At 40.3% G+C, this 20,810-nt stretch overlaps 1 protein-coding gene across 10 annotated transcripts in view; it reads right to left on the bottom strand.

Annotated features, from left to right (window-relative positions):
- The window catches only part of ablim3.S (actin binding LIM protein family member 3 S homeolog), a 164,361-nt gene extending 156,882 nt beyond the window's left edge, over nucleotides 1–7,479 (bottom strand). For all 10 annotated transcript variants that reach the window (XM_041588712.1, XM_041588713.1, XM_041588714.1 and 7 more), the window contains exon 1: nucleotides 7,082–7,479. In XM_041588712.1, coding sequence (XP_041444646.1) covers nucleotides 7,082–7,094 — 13 coding nt within the window. In that variant the 5' untranslated portion in view covers nucleotides 7,095–7,479. The remainder of the gene's footprint in view (nucleotides 1–7,081) is intronic.
- Between the last annotated feature and the right edge of the window lie 13,331 nt (nucleotides 7,480–20,810).

Here is a 20,810-nt window from a genome sequence, read left to right as displayed (position 1 = left end):
CCCTATCACACTATATAACAGTTCTATCACACTATACATAGTGAATAAAGTACCCCTTTTTTAAACTATAAGGATATTAAAAGTTACAGGGGAGTTTCATGACCATATAAAAGCACGAGGCCGTAGGCCGAGTGCTTTTATACAGGTCATGGAACTCCGAGGTAACTTCTGATATCCTCATATTTTGCAACTGGGGGTACTTTATTTATTATAATACACAAGTTTCAGTAAGTCATGTGACAGAAATTACATCAGAACTCACCATTTATAAGGATATAATTTACATTTATGGCTTTTGTGTATTATACAAATAGTTAAAATACAACAGCCCTATCACACTATATCACATAATATAACAGCCCTATCACACTATATACAGTATTAGCCCTATCACACTGTATAACAGTCCAATCACACTATATAACAGTTCTATCACACTTATATATTAGCCATATCACACTATATAACAGCCCTATCACACTATATATTAGCCATATCACACTATATAACAGCCCTATCACACTATATATTAGCCCTATCACATTATATTTTGGCCCTATCACACTTTATAACAGCCATATCACATTATATAATTAACCTTTCATACTATATATTAGTCTTATCGCACTATATAACAGTCCTATCACACTTCCACAAACTGTTTTCAGTGATATTCTAGAATTCCAGACATTCCATGTATTTCCACTCACATGTCTGTTCACACTGCCACAATTCCAGCATCTGTTTAATCACAACACAAGTATCAGTTTTGCCTAGAGATTTATAATGGCAATCTTGCAACTTTTTACATTGCATAAATTGTAATGACAATTTCAAGACATCTTCTCTGCAAATCTGTTTTAAATACAGTGATTTAGTTCTGCGTGATAACAAAACCAAAAATGTAACCCTCTTCATCATGGAAGGCTTCATCTTTACCTTTGTGCCACTCAGCTGATGATCTCATTGATTTTACATGTTATACAGGAGAAGATAATATAATTTATAGATTCCTAGGCTGCAAAATACAGAAGTTCTGGAAGTGATTTGGATCTAAGCATATCACAATGCCATGAGTGCAGTCTGTAGGGAAACGACATTTAATGAAGTATGTCTACTGATAACTTGGCATGTCGGCTTGTTGCTACCAGTCTTTTGATCGGACCCGAAACAGCAATAAATTGCACATTGGCAGTCATCCTGCATATTGTCCTTTTGTCCTCCGCTTTGAATTTATACATTGGTACACATAGGTGCATGGACGGAGCACCTGACGGACAGCTGGACTAGCTACACTATGCTTATATGTGTATAAACTACTGATGGAAAGAACTGTGTGAGTATTTAAATTAGCCCTAGGTGTGCCCACCACTGTACTTTGGCTTGACTTTGACTCTGGTAAATAACAAGGGATAGATCTTAGAGTAATGCCATGTGGGGTTTATTTTCAGCCTGTCTTCTCCTGATACTGCACCGGGAAGCACAGTGTCAGCCTGACAATGGATCCAAAATAGCTTCTGTATACTTGCACTCATGTCTGTCTATTTCTGCACTGCCGGTTCTGTCTCTTGAAAATATGTAGCAATTCAGCTCCGTCCCATGCTTCTTCTTACTATTGTAATGCTACATTGTTCTGAACTAGTCAATGTATAATGGAGAGTTCCTGGCAATGGCAATTTCCTTTATCGGGCTAAATTATATGTTTGGGTTTGTATCTCCTTTAAAAGTTGCTGCTACCAACCACCACAGTTGCTAGTGTGAACAGCCTCCAAGGCATCAGATGTTATCTAACAAAGTCACTAACGTAAGCAAGCCATCAATCACTGCTTTTCCTTGTATGTTACCTGTGCAACATTAGCCTAAGGCTTGTTTCTGAAACTCAAGAACAAAACAGATAATTCCAGACTATGCATATCCTTAAGAGTCAGGGCACATGCTCAGATTCGCGGAAATTAGTCGCCCGGCGACAAATCTCCTGTTTCGGGGCGACTAATCTCCCTAAACTGCCTCCCACCGGCTAGAATGTAAATAGCCTGTGGGATGGCACTCGGAGCACTTAGTTTTCCAAAGTCACCCGAAGTTTCATCGCGAGGTAACTTCGGGCGACTTCAGAAAACAAAGCGCTCCGAGTGCAATCCCGCCGGTGAGGCAGTTTGGGGAGATTAGTCATTCTGAAGAAGAGGAGATTTGTCGCCGGGCGATTAATCTCCCATAATCTGAGCATGTGTCCTGACCCTAAAATGTATTTGTCTAGTTTTCACTATATAGCAATTTTCTTCCATTGTGATTGAAAACTGATTTTTACGGTTCAAATATATCCAATAATAATATCAATAAAACATAATAACAACGTATCTGAATTGTCATTAGCAGGCAGTTTGTACAGTGTATTTTATGTGTTTCACTGCAAAGCAACCCAGGCGGCAATTGTTCTCAACTGGCACATTGGATCACCACCTACAGGAGTGAGCACAAACTCTTAATGCAGAAAAAAACTGATCAGTTTTATTTCATATTTAGTATTGCCTGCTGAAAATTGTTTTCTATTCTTTACATGGGATTGTTTGAATTATCAAAATATAAAGGCTCCAATTCAAGCGGCATGCTTCATAGAAAACATCTTGCCTCGATCGGTGCCAGGGTACAGCTGGGCATTATCATGTCACCGAGTGGCCATTACGTTATTGCCCCAGTGATGTCTGCAGGCCTACACAATGCAACATATGGCTGTGAAGTCACAACATCAGTACCGATCTCCCTCGGAACAAACAATAAATTATCCAGTTCACGGATGGACTTGGTGACAGAGATGTTTCCCTTAGCCCCCATTCTAATTGCACATGATTCTATGTGATGTTGCCCCACTATAGGTTATAGTGCATCTTGGATTTATTATATCTCACTATTATCCTTTAAAACTGCATTTTACATTTTTATGTGTCATATGCCCATTCAGAGCCATCACATAGACTTGTAGCTGTGATGAATTGTATCTCACAGAATCCTCAGTGACATGACTTAGATCTTAATATTTTTTGGAGCAATTATAAGTGGGTGCTGTGCATTAACACATCACTGGCACAGGAAGGAGACTGTGTGGATTTCTGCTGCCCGAGCACATTCCGGGCACAGTCTATATTACACTGTGTCATTAACAATTTACATCCATTGAGGGTGCAAGCTAGACCTCCTTATGTGTTTTTTTTCCTGTGACGACAGCTCATTAAGTAAAACTCTGCAAGGATACATCCATAATGTATAAAGAAGCACGGAAACACCATTCAGAACGTCTCCTTCCGACCTTGAAAGGAATCTGTGGAGATCAAAGTAATCAGTCGAATTCTAACCATCTCATAATTTGATCCTCTATAGGGCAGGTTACTTTATGGATATTCCATTAATGCTGCGCTTTAACAAAGGTTAGATTATGGGTCAAAAGACCGCCCTGTATCGTCTTCTTGACTAGTAATCTGCCACAGCCATTCTGGGAAGCATTTATTTTGCAGTGATGTCAGATAAAGCCATGTCACTTGGATTAATGGAGCAATATAAATTATATGGCAGTCGAAAGGAGGCATCAATCAGCGGAGGAAAAATGACAAAAATGTCTCCAATGTGTTTGCCCTTTAGTACTCACACATGAAATGCTCTCTACACAACCAGAAACATCTTGACACCTGCTGAAAAATGTTCTGTGATGACATTGCATGTGCCGAGTATTCCAGTCTCCAGCATAAACAGCAGATTGCAAGGAAAATTTAAACACAGATATGGATATTTAAATGGGGTAAAAAGGCCTTATAGAATATCACTTAACTCCTTTGGCCAGATGATCCCGACCAATATCCATATACCAAGGCTACTGGTTAGTTTGTGAACTGGGCAAAATGGAAAATGTAATCTGCCAATGGGTCCCACCCTGTATTGGACTGGCCTGTGTACAGTCACCCAAAGGAGAACACTATAATGATGTTCTGTAATGTGCTCCTATGTTGCACAATTACACCATTTTGCTTTATAGTCATAAAATAGGTTTATAGGAACATAAATCAATGAAGCATGGCACAGGAACTATTTGTTGAGCTACAGTCTGTTTCAGATGAAATTCTCCAACTTTCCTCTGCACGGAAAGGTCATACAGAAATTAAGATCCAGTTATCAACAATAGGAAAAATGCCATACAGAGTATGTCACTTTGTTTTTAAATGGAAAAACCATGGAAACAAAAAACTAGTAGACAGGTACGGTAAAATGTGACCCGATAAAAACTTGGAACGACCCTTAAATTCCAGAAAGTTTTCCACTGCAGTTGAAAGGACAAGACACCTTTAGAATAACTGTACACAACAACATGTTCATTCTTTTTGGTCATTATCACCATAACTGAACTTCTCCTATGTCTGGCTGAGGATTCTGGGAGCTGTAAGTGGCACTTCATAATACTTGTTACTAATAATGATGATAATAATCACAATAATAATAGTAATAATACAGAACTGTGCTGACATAAAGAGGCCCCTCCAGACCAAGTTGGCAGCTTATTTGCCTGTATGTGGGGCCTTCCCAATGATTTGCCCAACAGATAGGTGGATGAAAATCAGCAAGATTATATCAGGCTGGTGGTATAGAGGGTATAGAGGGGGAGTGGGAGGGAGTGATTGGTGTGGATCAGAGTCTAACTGGGGGATGAATGGTGGGGATTACAAATGTAACATTGCCAGTAAATATGTAATAGCGGCCCAGTCCTTGACTGGTATTTCACAGGCTAAATACCTTCCAAGGAGACACCCCTACTTTCCATATAATCCCAGTTTTAACTGAATATTCACAAGAAGGCAGTAACTAGGGATGCACCGAATCCAGGATTCGGTTCGGGATTCGGCCTTTTTCAGCAGGATTTGGATTCGGACGAATCCTTCTGCCCAGCTGAACCGAATCGGAATCTTAATTTGCATATGCAAATTAGGGGTGGGGATGGAATTTACATGTCTTTTCACCACAAAACAAGGAAGTAAATTTTTCCCCTTTTCATCCGTAATTTGCCTATGCAAATTAGGGTCCGGATTCGGTTCGGTATTCAACCGAATCTTTCACAAAGGATTCGGGGGTTCGGCCGAATCCGAAATAGTGGATATGGTGCATCCCTAACTGTAACACAGGCCAGAAGGTTCCCTACATTCAGAGGCAAGAGATAAAATGACATGTGACAGAACACAACCATTAGCCAGTCACACACTAATAACAGCTTAACCTACTGAGCATATAACCCTCTTACAGGGGAGATCATTCGCTGGGCATTTGCTCTGGCCTGGCCTCTCCCATAATAATCATCATACTATCCTGCCAATTAAATATTTCAGATCATTAAAAATATGTCGATACCAATCTGATCAAATAGGAAAGTGTAGAATTGTGTGGCCCATGCGTTGCTGAACATTCTCTGTGACATGGCTGTGAAGGCTGCATTCAGACACATGTCACTATATAGATACCAACAGGCCTCTGATCATCACAAATACTCAAAAAAAAAATCAAATGAACAAGGAAAACCAGAGGCACCGGGGGACAAGGGATTTCAAAGAAAATGCAAAACCCTTAGGTAATGACACATTGCCAGTAACACTGGAAATACAGAACAACAGTCATAAAAAGGCGGATGTGCTAAATTCTCATGTTACAGCACTTCAACAAAAAGGGAGAGATACAAAGTGTAGATTGGCGCCTAAATTACCTGCTTCAGAGACTAGTTCATCCCTGCCTCGCTCTCTATATACACACACATATATATCTAAATAATGAACTATTGCAGCAGGCAAAATGCTATTTATATTTCCCTTTATTTTCTTTATTTCAATATCTGCACCCCATTACACCATTATATTTTAGCATCACGACTGGGCCCATGTGCCTGTCAGTTAAACTGGTGCCTTAAGTGGGAGGCTCCTGCTGCACAGATGCACTGCTCTTAATCACAGCACGCACAGCGTGAGTACAATGGGACATACAGCTGGTGAGATCATAGGGCCCGCTGCAATACAAGCAGCCCCACAGGAAATAAGCCATCTATCTATAAACTATCTATCTATCTATTATCTATCTATCTATCTATCTATCTATCTATCTATCTATCTATCTATCTATAAACTATCTATAAACTATCTATCTATCTATCTATCTTTCTATAAACTATCTATCTATCATCTATCTATCTATCTATCTATCTATCTATCTATCTATCTATCTATCTATCTATCTATTATCTATCTATCTATCCAGACCCAAACTGGCAATCTGTGGGTTCTGGCAAATGCCAGAGGGGCTGCTGTAAGTTCCCATAGACAGTCACTATTTATTGGGCTGCTGGGGCCTATTTTGATTCCCAGTCCGGACCTCTCTCTCTCTCTCTCTCTCTCTCTCTCTCTCTCTCTTTATCTATTCATCTATCTACCATCTATCTATCTATCTATCTATCTATCTATCTATCTATCTATCTTTCTGTCTGGTTGTCTGTCTGTCTACAATCAATATCTATCTCTAATCCCTATCTATCTATCTATCTATCTATCTATCTATCTATCTATCTATCTATCTATCTATCTATCTATCTATCTATCTATCTATCTATCATCTATCTCTCTCTCTCTCTCTCTCTCTCTCATCTATTATGTCTCTATCAATTTTTCTGTCCCTGGATGCAGTTGACCTTTACTCCCAACTGCTGCACAGGTGTTAAAGACTGGACTTCTTCAGCTTTACCCTGAACTCTAGGATGTGCTGAGAAATTGGTCTCTGGGAGTTGTAGTTTATTAACAGATGTAATAACAACCCACTCTAAAAAATGTATGAAAGCTCCATTGAGGGACGGGTATTAGCTAACCTAGGGACCCCAGTAACTGTTGCTGAACTATAGTTCCCAGAATCCCCGGCTATAGGCTGGCAGGCACGCATAGCAACAGTCGTGTCCGTCCCCCCCACACACACACACATCGCCTTTGCCATTGACCCTTGAGGCGAGAACATTAAGGCCAGACCATATTGCTGTAGGCTGGAGGGGGGTGAGTGGGACAGTGTAGGTACTTACAGCTGGTGTTCATGGTGCTGAGGTGCCGGCAGCCTTAGCGGAGAAGTCAGTGTCCGGTGTGACGCTCTGTCCCGGCGTGTGTTACAAACAGCGGCTCCATGAGACTCCCATGCCAGTAGCAGCACCCCCAGGCGGCACGTCGGTCAGCTCCTCACCTCTCCCAGGGACACGTCCAGCCAGGGGACAAGGGACAAGGGCAGGGGCTGGAGGGGGACACAAGGTGCTGAGGGGTCAGAGAGGCACAGAGCACGTAATGGGGGAAGGGACAGCGATAAGAACAAAGGCAGGTGAGAAGACAAGGAGTGCCGAGATAATAATGAGAAGCACCAGCCTCCAGGGGCACAAGCAGCGAGTCCCCCCCAAGCTGTCAGTTGCTCCGACGCGCGCTCTGAGCTGACAGTCAGTCTAACAGCAGCAGCAGCACTGGGGGGTGTGGGCTAGAAAAGGGGGAGGAATCCAGACGCACAGATTGTCAGGGCTGCTTCTGACTGCTCCCTCTCAGATCACTTATTCTGGGCACCACGGGCTTGTCTTCTGCTGCTGATACTGCCAGTCTCTGCTAGTGACAATCTCTGCTAGTGATAATCTCTGATGCCAATCTCTAATCTCTGCTGCCAATCTCTAATCTCTGCTAGTGACAATCTCTAATCTCTGCTAGTGACAATCTCTGCTAGTGATAATCTCTGCTAGTGACAATCTCTGATGCCAATCTCTAATCTCTGCTAGTGCCAATATCTGATAGTGCCAAAATATAATCTCTGCTAGTGCCAATCTCTAATCTGTGCTAGTGACAACGATCTCTAACCTCTGCTAGTGCCAATCTCTAATCTCTGCTAGTGACAATCTCTAATATCTGCTAGTGCCAATCTCTGATAGTACCAATCTCTAATCTCTGCTAGTGCCAATCTGTGTGCCAAGTCCCCCTCCCTAGGCAAGGTCAGGGTGCAAATGGATGGGGGCAATGGGAAAACTCAATGACAGATTTTGCTGTCACCTGCAGGAGCTCACTAGTCACTAATACTCCCCCATGCAGTGCTGCACAGGACACTTGGCAGCGTATCTGATTCTGCATCACTTTTGGAGGAATAAGTGAAAAAGGAACTTTACGCCTGTTTTTTAATGTCATGTTGAAATGTGTTATAGCGATGTGGCCCTACCCTCTGCTTTAAATGAGAATAAAGTCTCTAATGCCCACTAAGTGCCACTACAAAACTGAAAGTGCTGCTGAGGGGCTTTTGGGCTCCATATCAACCCCCACTCCCCTATATATCATCATGATACCAAATAGCTATCACTATATTTTACACTATAGTAATAATGAAATAGTGTGTAAGATAATTGCTTCCATCATTCCACTGAATTTTGAGTCCTTTTAATGCCCCATTTACTTCTTTTAACAAAAACTGCAAGTCGCTGCTCACTGCCCATGAGCAAACATGGTGCAGAAAAATAATGGCATCATTTTTACTTAATTAATAACATAATTCAACGGATGTGCTTTTGACAACTTCATTGGGTGGGGTGCCTCGGCTGTGTGCTGACAGGGAGACACCCTGATTTAACTCTCTTTAACCCCATTAAAGTTGGTTACAGGTCAGTCCGCTGCTTCCTGTAATGTTAACCCCTGCTATTAGGAAACAAAAGCATTTAAAAATCAGCTGGCATCCAGATACCAGTGAGGATGGTGTCATGGGTATAACATTTATGGCCAAAAACACCTGTTTTATAAACAACAATTTGTGGGTCAAATCAGGCCTTATCAGATATGAATGTTTGGCCCCTTAGGCCCTGAGTTTATCTGTAGTTGAGTTAGTACTTGCAGAGGTTGTCCTTTTTCTCTCCAAATATTGACAAGTAAGCTGCCATCTCAGCCAGGCACGGGTGATTAGTAAATAGGCAAATGCAATAGCTCATTGACTAACAGGAGTACATTCCACTGTGTTTCATCTGTGCCTTTATTACACTCATTGGCCCATTGATTTGATAACTTGGCTATCAGACAGAAAGCTAAATCTGCATTTTAGGGAATAAACTTAAATTGAAGATGGCCCTGTGCTATATAAGAGAACACCAAAATGTATCATGATTGGCAGGGGGGGCAGGATTCTGGGTTGTTGGGTATAAAGCTTCATTATTTTGCCCTAGAAGTCTGTACTGATCAGCTCTCGGCATTTAACTAGTCAGCTTATTAGTAAGACAGTGGCAGTCCTTTCTAGTTTTAGCCTGCTCTGTTGAAAAGCAAAGCTACAACTACCTGAGTGTATATATGGTATGTATGTATGTATGGTGTATGGTGGCAGTGGGCAGGCAGCTAATGTCATGGCCATTTTTAATGGTGAAAAAGCCTAACATATTTCATATTTATTTTGTATAAACATAAGATTGTCCAACCTGTATGTTTTTATTTGTTGGGCAATAGCCTCTACCTCACAATCAGCCATGCCAAAGAAAAAAAATAATTGGCAACATGTCAGCTCCTACAATAGATTTACTTTTTATGCAATGTTGGTCCACCTCCTATAATGTTTGTTGATGAACTGTACTCAGACGCTGCCCACTGGGCATTACATGCATCCTACTGACTCAGTGCCACTGTATGGCATGGGACATGTTCTGGAACCTCACAGTTTCATTATTCTTCCACCATACACCTTCTTACCATGAGCCCATACATAGAACACTTTATAATAACAGACAATATTCCCCTTATCCCAAAATATAAGGGTATTAGAAATCTATTTGGCATCCCATGGCCTGCTTAAGGAGAACTAAACCCTAAAAATGAATATGGCTAAAAATGGCATATTTTATATGCTGAATGTATTGCACGAGGCTAAAGTTTCAGCTTGTCAATAGCAGCAATGATCCAGGACTTCAAACTTGTCCCAGGGGGTCACCATCTTGGAAAGTGTCTGTGACACTCACATGCTCAGTGGGCTCTGAGCAGCTGTTGAGAAGCTAAACTTAGGGGTTGTCGCAAATTATCAAGCAGAAAATGAGGTTGGCCTGTAATATAAGCTGATGCTACAGGGCTGATTATTAAATTCTGATGCTCGTTGCACTGGTTTCTGTGCTGCCATGTAGTAATTATTTGTATTAATTACTAATCAGCCTTATATTGTCACATTTATATGTGTACTGTATATTGTGAGTGGGTCCCTAAGCTCAGTAAGTGACAGCAGCACAGAGCATGTGCAGTGAATCAGCAGAAAAGAAGATGGGGAGCTACTGGGGCATCTTTGGAGACACAGATCTTCCCTGCTAAAGGGCTGTGGTTGCCTGGGGCTGGTACAGAAGCCCAAAACATCATGTACAACATCTCTAGTCTACTTCTTTTCTTAAGCTTTAGTTCTCCTTTAAAGGTGATGGCGCTTCCAAATGACTTCTAATAGTCTTCTATGTAACATGGGTCACATTACACCTTATATGGCTAATTCAATAAACTTTTAACCAAATTATAGTAATTTAAGGCTAAAGAAAAATAACATTGAAGCCACACAGTTAATGTGTCTTTTCGTGTGCTGCAGCAGTGAGACAAGTTGAAACACTAGCCTCGAGGGGCATCGCCATACAAGTTCCCAGGGGCGGTAGAATGCAGCCTAGTAACTTTAAGAGCCTAATTTCTGTTTTTTAACTGGAAATTTGCCTCTTCTAGTGCAAGAGAGAGCAATTGCACTGGGGGAGGGGGGGGTGGCATTACAGGTGCTGCCTCGGAACCTCCTTGAAGAGAATTGCCCCTGGCTTAGGTTAGTGAACCCGACAACCAGAAAACATTTTGTTGACAGTCTGGAAAGAAGCTAGGAAGTCTAATAAATAAAAATAAAAAAAATCTAAAATTCTAAAAACAATAAACAATTAAAAAATTGCTTAGAATAGCTCCATCCATGACATACAAAGCGTGAACTTCCCCTTTAAATATTGTTGCTGTGTAGATATGGGCAATGCAATACAAAGCCTCCCTCTAGGGAAGCACAAAATATGCAAGAACAATGGCAAAGCAGGGACTGGGCACTGTTTGAATCCAGTATGTGAAATTTCTGCAGAAAGCAATTACAGCATTTTGGTTTAAAGACACCATAATCCAATGTAATGCATTTAAAACCCTCGTCCTGAACCCATTAAACAGAGTTTAAATCCCAGCAGTATTCATCAAAGCAGCAACGGATCCTGGAAAATCCACCATGCTAAATGTGTGTTGAAGGGAAAACATACCCTATGAATAAGTGGAGTTTCCTTTATATTGTTGATATAGATATATGTGATTGGCTTTTTAGTAGATACATTTAGTAATACAGGCTGCTCTGCACAGTGTGCTTCAGTTATCAGCATATTGGCAGTTATTTAAATGAGAGAGAGTTTACTCATCCAATCACTTTATCCACAAATTGCAAGAAAAAAGGTTGAATCCTTGTTTTGCTTTAGCAAGCTATTACATTTAAAGGGAATTTAATGAAAACAAATGATTGATATTAATTTACATGAAGTTTATATTTTTATTTATCAACAATTTATAATGCATTTCAACGAGTGCATTTCCCTGATTTTAAGTAATTTTTTCCCCAGATTTTACATCAAAACTTTGTTCTTATGTTCCCAAAAGCTTCTTTTTTTCCTCTATGAATGTTATTTGTTAAATAAAGAAGTTTAAAAAACTAACCAGATTAACTAACTATTCCAATTAGTCTGGCCCTTATACAGTCCTGCACCAATCACTTATTGCTTTAGGTTGTGTATGTGACTGACTGAGTCTCGCACATGCCCCATAGTGTAACATTAACACTGTAAAGCTTAACCCTTGTTATTAACACAATATTTTATCTCATAGTTAAACTGACTCCTGTGCTTAAATCCTTTCAGTACTTGAAGAAACACATTTCCCTGATTTTAAATTTTCCCTGATTTTCCATAATTTTTTCCTGGTCCCCTGAAAAACGAAAAATGAGGTTTCTACTGTAACTTGATAAGCGAGATCCTCTATTGCGATTTTTAATCTGGTCACCCTTCTCTGGTCTTCTGTAACACCATAGGGGCAGATTCCCTAAAGGGTGAAGTGACTAATGCTAGCGAAAATTCGCCATTGTGACGTCATTTCAGAACTTCGCCAATTTCCTACGGGCGCAGATGTACCTTCGCTAGCGAAGGAGATAGACGCTATCGTTGATTCGCACTTTAACGACAGCCGAATTTTCGCTCTGGCGAATGGACGTAACTCTGCAAATTCACTAAGACGTGGATTTTACTGAACGTTACCTCATTCGCCAGACTTGCCTTCGCCAGCTCAAACCAGGCAAAGTGCAATGGAGTACATAGGACTTCCTCAATTTTTAGTGCAAAAAACGATGGCGTCTTTTCCTCTTTTCTGAGTGATAGCCTTCAAAGGTCCGTAAAAATTTTTTTTGGGTACCCGGGTTCCCCCCTACATTTCCTAACATATGGAACATACACTGGGCTCATGTGTAGGGCATTATAACAACTCTATTTTATTTATTAAGGTTCCCTGGACTTGAGTGATGTAATGTATTTGCTGCAACATATACGTCCATGTAACTTTATAATTTCCCGCCGTATGCAAATTAGGCAATGCTATCGCATCTTCGCTTTGATTGCCGAAGTAACGCTAGCGAAAATTCGACAGTGTTCAGGCCCTGGATGCAACTTCTCACTTTAGTGAATTAGCGTTGTCCTAGCGAATTTACGCCTGGCGAAGTGTGGCGATGGGTGCGAAGACGTCGCTGCCGCATTTTTGCCGCTTAAGGAATTTGCCCCTATAGTGATTATTTTGTGAGCTGGAGACCAAAGTTGCTCATTGTCTGAGCAGACTGATGCCGTGTATACTCTTCTGTTAAAATAACCACCCAGGCGTCTTTATTATATTTTTTATATATACTGTAGGTCATAGCCCCCAAAGGGTGTATCTGGACCATGGTGCTCCAGCTGCTGAAAACAGGTAGCCGACAGTTGAGTTTTTAAAGTTATATCGGGATATATTATAATATATAATTTTCCCAGCTGGCTTCTGTTTTCTCCAGGAGCTTCATCTGAAGATGAATTGAGCACCACGAATGAGGCAGGACTCTGTTAGGGACAGCAAGGGGGATAACCATCAGAAGCACCCCTGTCAGCAGTGCTGCGATGATTTCAGTACTGCCTAATCCCATGGGCCCATTTCTCAGACTGATCATTTCCTAATTGCAGTCATGAGCAGAGAATACAAATGCTGCTGGCAAAACCTTAGATCTCATAAAGACACTGAGCCATGTCACCTGTTGCTGCAAAATTAATCTCTGTGCCAGTTGCCTGTGGTTCTTAATCATGGTACTTAGGACAGCCATGATTGCTCCTTATTTACAAGACATTCATAATTGTTCCTTATTCACAGACTCGAAATCACCCTCCAGAGGCCATATTGCCTTGCGCAAATGGAGCAATACTGGCTCACTCTACCAGGCCTTATTTTATTCAACAGGAAGCGCGTATTGTTTTCTAAACCCTAAATGGGTCAGTATAATGTCCCTTCAATTGCCAAGAAAAAATCTGTTGGAAAATCGATGGATAGAGAAAGAGAGCGAGGAGAGGCAAAGCCTCTAGCAGAACGATTAAGACAAGAGAGCGGAGGAACAGATGCTCGCCTCTCCTGCAAAGATCACAAATCACAATGAAAGGCAATATTGTCTAAAGTGCAGTGCTCATTTAAATACATTAAATTTACCACTTTACAAAAGCCGTGCCTATAAAATTCCTCCTTCTTCCGTTGGAAGGAATGCAAAGTCTCCCCCCCCCTCGCATACCCCCGCTGCCATTTCACATTAGAGATGCAAATGAAAATGGAATGACTTCCTCACACAGTTTCAAATATTCCCAATCAGCATCTAAACATACTCATTTCTTCTTATACATGATCCCCAGTAACCCCTAGTGTCCAGCTTCATTTTCACTTATGTTGCACAAACCTGCCATAAACAAAATAATACTTACTGGGTAGAAATAACATTCATGCTGCTTGGTTTATAATTAAGCTGCTTAAAACCAATAAAACTTTTCTCCCATCTGAGTTTTCCTGCCTGGAAATCTATGAAATAAATAATGCAATGGAAGAACAATATCCCTGCCTGACAAACATTGCCGTGTGTAGCAGAAATAAAGGTGGATACTGGGGATTGAGCAGCGGTTGATACACCAAAAATGGCCAATCAATAAACCATAAAACCAGTCTCAGGCTCAGCCCACAAACTATATTGTTTTATGGGCTTGTTTATTCTCTGATATGAAAATATATGTTTGTATGTATGGCGGCATGCCTCCCCTCAAATTTTTCCACCCTAGGCCTAGGCCTTTGTGGCCTCACCACAAATCCGGGACTGTCACTGGGCATGGTCCATCAGCCAATGGAAGGAGGCCAAAATAAGCACTTTCTAAAGTATGAACACAAATAACAGATACAAGATATTTAAAGGCTAAGAAAATATTTCCTGTTTATGACATGAGCTCATTCAGTTTGGTGAAAGGTGCCCGAAATATCATATACAAATGTATGTTTTCTTAAGTTGAATGGAAACTATGATAGTCTATCTCTGACTTTTAGGAAACATTTCCCACCCACTTAGACTGGTTGAGTCCTTTAACCATTCCCTCACCTAATTCCATGTTTAAAGGGATACTGTCATGGGAAAAAATGTTGTTTTAAATGCATCAGTTAATAGTGCCGCTCCAGCAGAATTCTGCACTGAAATCCTATTCTTAAAAGAGCAAACACACTTTTTTATATTTAATTTTGAAATCTGACATGGGGCTAGACATATTGTCAGTTTCCCAGCTGCCTCCAGTCATGTGACTTGTGCTCTGATAAACTTCAGTCACTCTTTACTGCTGTACTGCAAGTTGGAGTGATATCACCCCTCAACCCTTTCCCCCCCCCAGCAGCCTAACAACAGAACAATGGGAAGGTAACTAGATAGCAGCTCCTTAACACAAGATAACAGCTGCCTGGTAGATCTAAGAACAACACTCAAGTAAAATCCAGGTCCCACTGAGACACATTCCGTTACATTGAGTAGGAGCCTGCCAGAAAGCAGTTCCATCCTAAAGTGCTGGCTCTTTCTGACAGCACATGACCAGGCAGAATGACCTGAGATGGAGCCTACACACCAATATTACAACAAAGCAGTTCTCCACACAGTGCAATTTATTCTGAATGTAAAATTCATAACTACTAGAAATTGCATTCCGGTTGCATTCACAGCAGCTCCATTAAATTAAAGAGTTCCAGGAAACTACTGGGTTTGTTTTTTGGGAATGAAAAACTTTTTTTTTTTATCAAAATTACCGTTGCAGCCCTGAATGATCGCAACATTCTTTTATATAGGCATTGCTGCGTTCTATTGTTCTATCACGTCATGTTACTGTCAATGTGAGCTGAGCACACATTAGTGATTATAGCTTCACCCATTCAGAGCATTAAAGGCACAGATCTGGTAATTAGAATTTATTATACCTCACATTTTTTTGGTCAAGTTTTTAAAGGGGAAATTCTTAGAGGAAAAAAAAATTTGAAAAAATCTGAATCCGAAAATACTCCAGCTGTGGAAATCAGGCAGAAGTCAAGAGCAGATGATCCCTTTAACAACTGAACCATGTTTTTACCTTTAGGATTTTTGATAGCTTCAGGCTGTTTGACGCTGGTTTTCGTTCGATAATCCGATAAATTTGAATTTCCGGGGTGATTACATAGTTTCTTTGTAATTGGCTTTGAAGAAGGAATTGAAATGTTTTATTAGCCAATAAAGGTATCACATTTACACCACTCTGCTTCATACCAAACATTCTACTCTATAACTTTTTTCAATTGTCTAACACGGTGCAAAAAATGTTACCTAGTTCCTTATTCCAAAGCAAACCAAATGCAACTTGATGCAGTTTGCTGTGTGATTATAGTGCCATCTACTGGTCAAATTGGAGAACTTCCACTCTACAGTATGTGCTTTAAATGTCGAGTCAAGTCAAGAGTGAGTTTTTTGTCATTTCATCCATATACGTTTGTACAGTACACAGTGTGATGAAACTACGTTCCTCTAGGACAATGGTGCTACACACAACATAGATGTACTGGACAACAGACAAAAAGTGCAAGTGCAAAAATATGCAACTCCTGCAAGACAGGACAGCATAGTGCAGGGACAGGACAAGACAGTGCACACTCAGCAGATGTAATATGTTAAGTAAATAATGCTAAACGTCAGACATGATGGGTGTAGCATTGTGATATGATAGTAGTAAGACCATGATAAAGAACATGACAAAGTGCAAATGTGCTTATAGAGAACAATTGTATCCAATGGCTATTTATTTATACAATGGCGTATAGTGGCTGTGTAACATTGTGGTATATAGTAAGGTCAGATGGAGTGGGTGTGTGAAAGGGATCTGTCCAGTCCCTGAGTATTCAGGAGCCTTTTGACTTGGGGAAGAAACTGTCACAGTCTGGTAGTGAGGGCCCTAATGCTTCTGTACCTTTTTCCAGATGGCAGGAGTGTGAACAGTGAGTGTGAGGGGTGTGTTGGATCAGCCACAATGCTGGTGGCTTTACGGATGCAGCGAGTGGTATGAATGTCCATGATGGAAGGTAGAGAGACACCTATGATCTTCTCTGCTGTCTTCACTATCTTCTGTAGGGTCTTGCGCCCCATGACAGTGCAGTTCCCAGCCCAGACAGTGATACAGCTGCTCAGAATGCTCTCGATAGTCCCTCTGTAGGTGTAGATTCTTTCTCTAATCTGATCAAACTTTTATGTTTAATAAATTTGTCTTTTAGCTTTTGTATTGTCTTGCCTATATAATACAGGCCACATGGACAGACCAATACATATACCACATATGTTGATTGGCAGGTAATCCTATGTTTGATTTGAAATCTTTGTAAAGTTCTAGGGTGGGCAAACGAAGTGCCCTGAATCATACAATTACAAATGGAACAATTGTAACACTTATAATTGCTGGGTTGTGGATTCTGTAGAAAATGAGGAGTAGAATAATGTGCTTTGTTGTTTGCCTTAACTAGCATGTCCCTAAGATTCCTTCCTCTTTTATAAGCCAACATGGGGGTTTCTTGGCAAGATTTAGGGCACTTCGTCTGCCCACCCTAGAACTTTAAAAAAAAAATTCAGATCACTCATTCAACCGGAGGTTTGGATAGAAAACTCGCAGGGAAGCAGAGTGGATTTTTTGGTTAAACACTGTGACTCCCTCTGGCTTGAATGATCTATTGAATTTGTCCTGTTTCATACAGAGCAGATAATTATTATATTTTGGGTCCTTGCTCGGCTTCTGCATACATGGAATTGCCTCTTCAAATTTTGGGTCTTCAAATTCTGGGACTTCCTGGGCTAGGTATGTCTGTTCTTTTGATTAGTACATCAATTTTTGGATTGTGTCTTTTGAGACACATATGATGCATAACTGTGGGGTTAGATTGTTTTTTCAATTTTTTTGATATATAGAAATATATGTGGTTTTTCTTTTTTTCTTTTTACTTTTGGTGATATAATATTTTTTCTATAATATTTTTTCTTTATTTTTATTTTTTTTGTCTTGTTGGACATACAGGATTACACACACAATTTTTTTGTTTAATCAGTTGTTCACCAATATGTGATTACCTCCCATGTCTTTGGTCAATGATTAGTACTCCTTTGAATATGCTATGGGTCAATTTGACATAAGAGAAGAGTCTAGAGGGATATACTAAGTAATTGACATAGGGAGTGAGTCCCATTTCCTCTTTTTTTCGGCATATATTATGCTTTAATCACTTTATATGGTCATTTGCAATGTTCTAGTATGAAGGGCATGCTTTGCGCATGAGCCGAATCTGTGTGGAACGCTAGTGCGTTCCACTGGCTAATATAAATAATGGTGCATCCATTGCTTTGCGCATGCGCCAAATCTGAATGGAACGCGAGTGCATTCCACTGGGTAATATAGACGCATACTTCCAGTCATTAGCCTACACTAGGCTGAAATGACGTCACACGCCGAAATACATGCGGTTATGGGACAGATATAAGTTTCTAAAAGGTATTTAAACTGTCAACTGCTTACAATTGTTCTGCCTTTTTATACTTTTTGTAATTGTATAATATTTGGCCCCTGATGAAGACCACTCATGTGGTCGAAATGCGTAGGGAGACCTGCTATTATGTAAGTGTCTAATAAAATTATTTTTGTATCTTTAAGAACTCTGCACCACAGGGCGGAATGTGTGGCAACTGATACAGAGTCAAAAAACATAGAGCAAAAACATCTCAGGGGAGCTTTGAAAGCGTCTGGCTACCCAGACTGGGTCTTTGTCAAAACAGCAGCAACCAAGCCCAACAGGAACACCAATAGAAATAACCGCCTGGAGACACATAGTAGGCGAAACATAGTCATACCATATGTAGCTGGAGTTTCAGAGAAACTCAGGAGGATTTTCAACAAACACCAAGTCCCGGTGTTTTTCAAACCTAGCAACACACTGAGACAAAAACTGGTACACCTAAAGGATCCAACACCAAAAGAAAAACAAAGCAATGTGGTATACGGAGTCCAGTGTAGCGAGGAGTGCACAGATCTATACATTGGGGAGACAAAACAACTGCTCACCAAGCGAATGGCTCAGCACAGGAGGGAGAACTCTACAGGGCAAAACTCAGCTGTCTTTCTTCACTTAAAAGACAAGGGACACTCCTTTGAAGATAGCAAGGTCCAAATCTTGTGTAAAGAAGACCGCTGGTTTGGACGAGGCGTGAAAGAGGCGATTCATGTCAAGGTGGAGAAACCATCCCTAAACAGAGGCGGGGGCCTTCGACACCACCTGTCTACTACATACAATGCTGTTCTAACATCTGTACCCGGTGGTTTCAGAACACTTCACACATCCATTCATGCAACTCTCACAAGTAACACCTGTATCTAGGAGTTGCATGACACATTGGATAATTCTATTACAGTAACTACACAGAATCTACACCTCTGTGAATTTCTTCAGATGTCACCTCTTTGAAGAGTTACAATGTGCCATTGTGATTAGATTAGTGGAAGAGTTTATATGTCGAGAACTTCCCACACCAGTCAGTTGAACTGAAGAAGCTGCTCGGATGAGTAGTGAAACGTCTTCATTGATTACTCAGCAAATCCAGTTGTTTTTAGATTTACCTATATTAGATATACCATGACCTGGATGAATGAAAATCTTCAAGGCAAATGTGAACTGTTCTTTTAAATGTGAACCACCCCTTTTAAGGTTTTGTCTGAGAACCATAACCTTGTAAAATTGCCAGCCTCTATACTGAAGTAGCGATGGAACATCTGATTCAATATATCTATTTATATAAAGTTGCAGCCATAAGTCTGCTAAGAAAAATATTGAATAATCTTATTTTCAGCACGTGCTAAATTTTATGAAACTTTAATAGTCTTAAAGTGTGTTTAAAGTAATTGTGAATGATTTTGCATTGCTGTTTTAATAGTGTGGCACTTTGAAGTCTCTACTGTTTTGTAGTTTTAGTATAGTTCATAGTGCATTAGCTTAGTAGTATGTTGTTACAGGAGAGAATGTATGAAAAAAATCTTTCAATGCCATAATTGTAATTTAATTGGGATGAATATGATAATTTTTCACAAAGGTATTCAGGCAGGTTTAAATGTGGTTGATAAATGACTGCATTGTTTTCTGTATCTACAAATCAGTGGACACAGTCCTTGGACCTCCCTGTGATTCTATCCTTGGCTAAATTAAACTGAACAATTGTATTAACGGACTGTAAGTTTTAATGGGCATCGCCATAATGGGTCAATAGGGCAATGCAAGATTTTTTCTTATGAGTTCTGTGACTTAAGGCGCAAATATAATAAAAGCTGCATTGTCAGCACCAGGTCTAGTAATCCATAGCAACTAATCATAGTTAAATTGGGTTGAAAAAAGACCAGTCCATCAAGTCCATCAAGTTCAACCCCTCCACATGAAACCCAGCATCCATAATACACACACTCGCACCAGCCACTATATATACCAATATCTATACTAACTATAGAGTTTAGTATCACAATAGCCTTTGATATTATGTCTGTCCAAAAAATCATCCAAGCCATTCTTAAAGGCATTAACTGAATCAGCCATCACAACATCAACGGCAGTGCATTCCACAACCTCACTGTCCTGACTGTGAAGAACCCTCTACGTTGCTTCAAATGAAAGTTCTTTTCTTCTAGTCTAAAGGGGTGGCCTCTGGTACGGTGATCCACTTTATGGGTAAAAAGGTCCCCTGCCATTTGTCTATAATGTCCTCTAATGTACTTGTAAAGTGTAATCATGTCCCTTTCTTTTTTTCCATTGAAAACAACCACAAATCAAATGGTTTGCTTTCTACCATGAGAGCAGAAGATTTTCTTGACTAATTAGTTGCTATGGGTTAGGAGATCTTGTTTAAGTTTTGTGATTTTTGCTGTTATCTGGTTTCCTAACCATTGTTCTGTTGCTGGGGGGAAGGGAGGGGGGTGATATCACTCCAACTTGCAGTACAGCAGTAAAGAGTGACTGAAGTTTATCAGAGCACAAGTCAAATAACTGAGGGCACCTGGGAAACTAACAATTTGTCTAGCCCAATGTCAGATTTGAAAATGAAATATAAAAAAATCTGTTTACTCTTTTGAAAAACTGATTGCAGCGTAGATTGCAGTCTGCTGGAGCAGCACT

The sequence above is a fragment of the Xenopus laevis genome, chromosome 3S (genome assembly GCF_017654675.1).
Source record: "Xenopus laevis strain J_2021 chromosome 3S, Xenopus_laevis_v10.1, whole genome shotgun sequence".
NCBI classification, from domain to species: domain Eukaryota; kingdom Metazoa; phylum Chordata; class Amphibia; order Anura; family Pipidae; genus Xenopus; species Xenopus laevis.
Note: the sequence above shows the minus strand (reverse complement) of the source record. Positions and strands in the feature narration are given on the sequence as shown.